At 39.4% G+C, this 6,962-nt stretch overlaps 1 protein-coding gene across 1 annotated transcript; it reads left to right on the plus strand.

Annotated features, from left to right (window-relative positions):
* The first annotated feature begins 1,283 nt into the window (after positions 1–1,283).
* On the plus strand, positions 1,284–3,680 carry LOC135879067 (toll-like receptor 1). Its single transcript, XM_065404884.1, has one exon. The coding sequence runs from the start codon at positions 1,284–1,286 to the stop codon at positions 3,678–3,680; it is 2,397 nt and encodes a 798-aa protein (XP_065260956.1).
* Positions 3,681–6,962: the final 3,282 nt, after the last annotated feature.

A 6,962-nucleotide genomic window follows, 5' to 3' on the forward strand; every position in this document is an offset into this window, starting at 1 on the left:
AGCTCGGGTATGTTTACTTGAGCTGCAATCACACCCTGTGAGTATAGTATGGACATACACTTAGATGATAGTAATGCCACCAACATTCTTGGCCTGTTGTTGGGCAAACACCTCTTCAAGACGCTTCATAATGCTGAAAAGTTTGGCCATAAGATCACCACATTGGGCCAGTTTCTATCTCCACAATATCTGTCCCCAGGGAGTTTTTAACCCACAGATCCTGCCTTATGGTGTTTTCCTCCTTGGCCTTTCTTAGAGGTTCTTGGTCTGTCCTGCTGCCACTGCAAGGCAATGCAGGGCTGAAACTAGCAGATGTGGGGGCCTTTGCAGTGCCATGAGGTTAGTACTAGCTTTGTGTGGAATACTGGATCATACAGATACACTGACTACACTATGGTTACACTGTAATCACATTGTTCTACACTTTTTGATGTATTGTAGTTGCTGTACTTAGGAGGAGGGACAATTCTTCCCCAAGCTCACTAGTGCACAGTGGGAATGAACACTCAGCACCATCTCTTTGGTGTAGCCTGCTCTCCCTCGCACAACTGGCTGGCTCCTTGAGCTGGTGTTGAGGGAGTGTAGGGCCATGATTCCACCAACTTTCCTGCCTCTAAACCAGGAGGAGAAACTCCTGTGCTCCTCTGAGTGTAAGGATTGTGCTTAGCTGACCTTTGGGCAGGGCTGCAAGACTTGTGGCAGCTTTGTCACCTACTGTGTCAGGACCAGGCCAATCTAGAACATCCTATGGAAGACTTTAGATCTGCAGATTCTGGGTCCCAGTAAGATATTCTTATTTACATGAGATTTTTCCTTTAATGCCTAAATACATCAATGCTGTTTCAGTTTGTTTCATTTTAAAGTTTGCTGAGAAGTTTGTATTTGCTCATACCTTTGCGGTTTCTACCTGTATTTTTTTTTAAAGGCATCAGTGTTTGTATCCATCCTACTGAAAAATACTAAATATTTAACAAAATAAAAGCATGAGTCTCTTTGTGCTACTTTACCTTTATACTTAACAGAGAAATTGTCCTTGAGAAATTACCGGAAATAAATAATATGAATTTGATACTAATTTAGAAAAATAATGTGCAGGATATCATTTTTATTATATAAACTATGTGGTGAAATTATACTCTACCATATACCCTCATCTCACTAAAAATACAACAATTTAATCATGCCATTTCTTTTTATAGGGTTGGAGTCAGCACTGAGAAATATTAGACAGAAAACACAATTATCAACATCTTCAAAGAGACAGCATAATACTGGAGGAAATCATGGGATCCCCGACAAATATCTTCCTTTTTGCTTGTATCTTTACATTCACATTGTGGAATAATATCCAGCTGTCTGTGGAAAATGAATTTACTGCACACTATTCAAGCAGCTTTCTAGCTTGTGTTCCAAAAAGCCAATCAAGACATACAACAGTGTTGGATTTATCACAGAAAAATATCTCTGAACTTCATATCTCAGATTTCAGTTCTCTGCCTGAACTGCAAGTATTAAATCTGTCTCATAATGTAATCAGAGAGCTTGACTTCAATGTTTTCAAATTCAATGAGAAATTAGAATGCTTAGATTTATCTCATAACAACTTGTGGAATATGTGCTGTCAGACTCTTGCTGGTCTTAGACATTTAGATCTTTCTTTCAATAAGTTTAAAACTTTGCCCATCTGTCAGGAATTTGGCAATATGTTGAACCTGGAATACCTGGGACTGAGTGCCACAATGATACGAAAGTCAGACTTCAGAGGTATTACACATTTGCAACTGCATACTGTCTTCCTAACCTTAGAAGACCTTTCTTGCTATGAATCCAAGAGTCTGACAGTCTTAAACACAAAGAACCTTCACATTGTTTTCCCAATAAACAAAAACTTTTCTTTTCCCCTTTTGTATGATGGAATGAACACTTCAGAGAAGTTAGAATTGTCAAATATTAGATATAACTCTACAGATTTCCCGTTCCCTCCTTTTGACCCTTTGAAATTCAAGACACTCAATCTGAGGTTCAACAATGTGGATTTGTCCTGGAGTATCCTTGCGCGAATTTTCATGATTGTTTGGTATACACCTGTAGAATATTTCACTGTGAAAAATTTGACCTTTTCGGAATCTATTCAGAGTATGACCAATACTGACTTTTCACTCTTAAACTATTCGGCACAATCTGTCTATTCAGGTAGTTCAATGAAAGCACTTATACTGGAGCATATTCGTACTAAGGTTTTTTATTTCTCTCAAGATATTCTGTACAAAGCATTTTCAGATATGAACATTGAAAATTTGACAATATCTGATGCGTATATGCCACACATGCTTTGCCCTTCTCACACTAGCCTATTTCAATATTTAGATTTTTCATACAATGCCCTGACAGATGAGGTATTTAAGAACTGTGACACTCTGACTCATTTGAAAATGCTTATCTTACAGAGAAATCAATTAGAGAATCTTTCCAAGGTGAGCTCCATGACGAGTAAAATGAAATCACTGAAACATTTGGACATAAGTAGGAATTTGCTGTATTATGATGAGAATGAGAACCACTGCCACTGGGTTGAAACTCTGGCTAAACTGAATTTGTCCTCAAACAAATTGACAGACTCAGTTTTTGGATGTTTGCCAATCAACGCTCAAATACTTGATCTACAAAATAACCAAATCACAACTGTCCCCAAAGACATTACTGAACTGAAAGCTTTGAAAGAGCTAAATATTGCATTTAACAGGTTAACTGAGCTGCCTGGATGTAGTCATTATAGGGGTCTGGAATTACTGAATATAGAAGAGAATTCAATTCTCACCCCATCATCTGACTTCTTCCATAGTTGTCAAAATATCAGAGAGCTCAGAGGAGGACACAATCCATTCCAATGTTCTTGTGAATTACGAGACTTTGTTAATTTTGAAAAAAAATCAGGCGGAAGGTTGGTTGGCTGGCCAGAATCTTATGTGTGCGAATATCCAGACGGCTTAAAGGGAACCCAGCTAAAGGACTTTCAGTTGTCTGAACTATCTTGCAATACAACTCTCTTGCTTGTTATAGCTCTAGTTGTTACAGTGGTGGTAGTGGCTGTGACATCCTTTCTGTGTATCTATTTTGATGTAATGTGGTATTTGAAGATGATGTGGCAGTGGACACAAACAAAACGTAGGGTTCGGAAGAGTCACCCTGAAGATCTGCAAAGCATTTTACAGTTTCATGCTTTTATTTCATACAGCGAACGGGATTCCCTCTGGGTGAAGAATCATCTGATCCCAAACCTGGAGAAGGAAGATGGGTCTGTACAGATCTGTCTGCATGAGAGGAACTTCATTCCTGGCAAAAGCATAGTTGAGAACATTATAAACTGCATTGAGAAAAGCCACAAATCAATCTTTGTTTTGTCTCCCAATTTTATCCAGAGTGAATGGTGCCACTATGAGCTTTCCTTTGCCCATCACAAATTATTTAGTGAAAGTTGCAATAGCTTAATCCTCATTTTACTGGAACCAATCCCGCAGTATCTCATTCCTGCCAGATATCACAAGCTGAAAGCTCTCATGGCAAAGAGAACATACTTGGAGTGGCCAAAGGAGAAAAGCAAACATGGCCTTTTCTGGGCTAACCTTAAGGTGGCTATTAATACTAACCTGCCAGTGTCCACTGAAATGATTGTGGTATAGAACACAAGATAATTTACCAATTCTTGGATTTTATCTGTGTTAATTTTGCTTATAATGCAACTAGATGTGTAAGAAACTCAACCGATTTACTATGGAATTACACGGTGTTAACCAAATCACTATCTTGCTCATAGTATTCATGATTGTGAACCCACAAATACATGTAATAAATGTAGAAATTATTATTTTCACTTCTATTAGTGAAATCATTGTGTAAAAAGTGTTCTTATATAGTTTGCCTATTATAAAAGGGCAGAAGAGGAAAATATTCATAATAATTCTACTATTTTAATTATTTTATGCTCAGATGTTCAGGGTGAATTTTTTTCTGGAGCTGTGTTCCCTTTAATACTAGTCATAATTGAAAATAATGGAAATGATGGGTGGGTTGGATGCTTTTTAAGGCTGAAATATGTCTACAAATAATTTTGTGCCTGACATGTTTTGAAGTTATGGCCTTATAGAATTGCTTGCTTGTATTAAATAAAAAATAAAAGAAAGTTCTTTCTTAGGACTATCATTGGATTTTCAGTTATGAGGAAAGCTTAGCAGTACTAAGTAGTAAAAACATAACATAACGGCCATACTGAGTCAGACCAATGGTCCATCTAGCCCAGTATTGGTCTTCTGACAGTGGCCAGTACCAGATGCTTCAGAAGGAATGAACAGAATAGGGCAATTATTGAGTGATCCATTCTATGCCCACTTCTGGCAGTTTAGGGACACTCAAAGCTTGGGGTTTCATCCCTGACCATCTTGGTTAATAGCCATTAATGGACCCATCCTCCATGAACTTATCCTAATTCTTTTTTGAACCCAGTTATACTTTTGGCCCTCACAACCTCTCAAGGCAACAAGTTCCACAGGTTGACTGGGAGTTGTGTGAAAAAGTATTTCCTTGTGTTTGTTTTATTATTATTTTCATTGGATGACCCCTGGTTCTTGTGTTACGTGAAGGGGTAAATAACACTTCCCTATTCATTTTCTCCACACCATTCATGATTTTATAGTCCTCTGTCATATCCACCCTTAGTTGTCTCTTTTCTAAGATGAACAGCCTGATGTATTCACAGACTAGTTGCGTTCAATGGAACTATTCATGTGCTAAATGCTAAGCACATACAAAAAGGACTGATTCAAAGCCCATTTATGTCAATCAGAGCCTTTCCCCCATCCATTAAGAAGCTTTCCTGTGTAAGACCTACAGGATTTGGCCCTATATTCCTCTTTTAATTCTTCTTGCTTTGCTGCACTTAAGCATTCCAGTTGGCCTAGATCTGCTTACAAAGGGAGTACAGAATTTCTCAGAAATCTCTATTAATTATTTACTGTATATTAGTTAATACCTGAAGTTATGAAGAAAAATATTTAACGTGGTAATACTCAAAATTGCTACAATCTACAGAGATTGGGTCAGTTCATAACAGCTCACTTTTTTGTATCTTATTTTTGATGAAAAGAAGTTACTATATATTTTGATAAAGTAACATGGTTTCTATTAGGAATTGACAAAGATATAACAGGAACAAAAGAGTCCTTTACTCTTTTAATTTACCACTTTATTGACCAGATTGCCCTTACTTGGAAACACCACAAATGGCTTGTTCATTTATAAAACACATTTTATTTAGAAGATAACTGGCTATAATAAAATAAAATGTGTTTTATAAATGAACAAGCCATTTGTGGTGTGTATATATAGAGAGAGAGAGAGAAAGAGAGAGAGAGAGAGTGACTACACATAGTTTTGTGGATATTTAGAAAATGTATTACATAAATTGTATTAAAGAAAAGTCCCTTTTATTTACAGAACATCAAAAACAAAGCAAAATATGCATTAAAAAGGGGAATTCCCATATGTTCTAGTTAGCGGGATTTTTGGATTAGCAGAACTGATACTGAATTAACCAGTCTGTTTAATATTTCGATGCAGAAACTTCTCATTTTTGGTAGTTCTCCTTTCAGCTCCAGACAGTGTATTTTAACTTTCATAGCCTGTTCTCTTTGCATGTGTGGTAAACCCACAACGGATTTAGCCACACGGTTTGGAAGGGAGGGGGTATGATATTGAGGGGAGGATCTGGGGTTGCTGATGTTAGTGTGGCTACATCAGAGTCAACAGCTTTTCACTTCCGTTGCATGCTATCTTACAATTGTGTCAGAGGTTGGAGGCTTACTCAGAGGGGAGTTTGGCAGAAGTCCCAGTCACTCCACATGGGCTCAGGTTTGAGATACGTGAGAAAAACAGATAGTGCAGACCCCACACGTTGGGGTTGGAGTCTGTCATAGGGTAGCTGTTCCCATGGATAGACCAAGTGAAGCTCTCCTCAACCAAAAAGAACAGGAGTACTTGTGGCACCTTAGAGACTAACAAATTTATTTGAGCATAAGCTTTCGTGGGCTACAGCCCACTTCTTCGGATGCATAGAATGGAACATATATTGAGGAGATATATATACACATACAGAGAGCATGAAAAGGTGGGAGTTGTCTTACCAACTCTGAGAGGCCAATTAAGTAAGAGAAAAAAACTTTTGAAGTGATAATCAAGATAGCCCAGTACAGACAGTTTGATAAGAAGTGTGAGAATACTTACATGGGGAGATAGATTCAATGTTTGTAATGGCTCAGCCATTCCCAGTCTCTATTCAAGCCTGAGGCCTTGGCTACACTTGCGAGTTACAGTGCTGTAAAGGCTCCCCCAGCGCTGTAACTCACTCCCCGTCCACACTGGCAAGGCATTTGCAGCGCTGTATCTTCGTGGTTGCAGCACTGCATGTACTCCACCTCCCCGAGAGGAATAGCGAGTATTGTGCTGCCACTGCAGCGCTGCGGCGCCAGTGTGGCCGCCCAATGCGCTGTGAATGGCCTCCAGAATTATTCGACAGTATCCCACAATGCCTGTTCTAGCCACTCTGGTCATCAGTTCAAACTCTACTGCCCTGGCCTCAGGTAACCAACCTTGTGACCCACCCTTTACATTCCCTGGGAATTTTAAAAATCCCCTTCCTGTTTGCTCAGCCCGGCGTGGCGTGGAGTGCTATCAGCGAATCTTTCCAGGTGACCATGCCTCCACGCGCCAAGTGAGCCCCAGCATGGAGCAATGGCGAGTTGCTGGACCTCATCAGTGTTTGGGGGGAGGAAGCTGTACAGTCCCAGCTGCGCTCCAGCCGTAGGAATTACGATACCTTTGGGAAGGTATCAAAGGACATGATGGAAAGGGGCCATGACCGGGACACCCTGCAGTGCAGGATTAAAGTGAAGGAGCTGCGGAGTGCCTAC

Source organism: Emys orbicularis, chromosome 5, assembly GCF_028017835.1.
Source record: "Emys orbicularis isolate rEmyOrb1 chromosome 5, rEmyOrb1.hap1, whole genome shotgun sequence".
Lineage (NCBI taxonomy): Eukaryota > Metazoa > Chordata > Testudines > Emydidae > Emys > Emys orbicularis.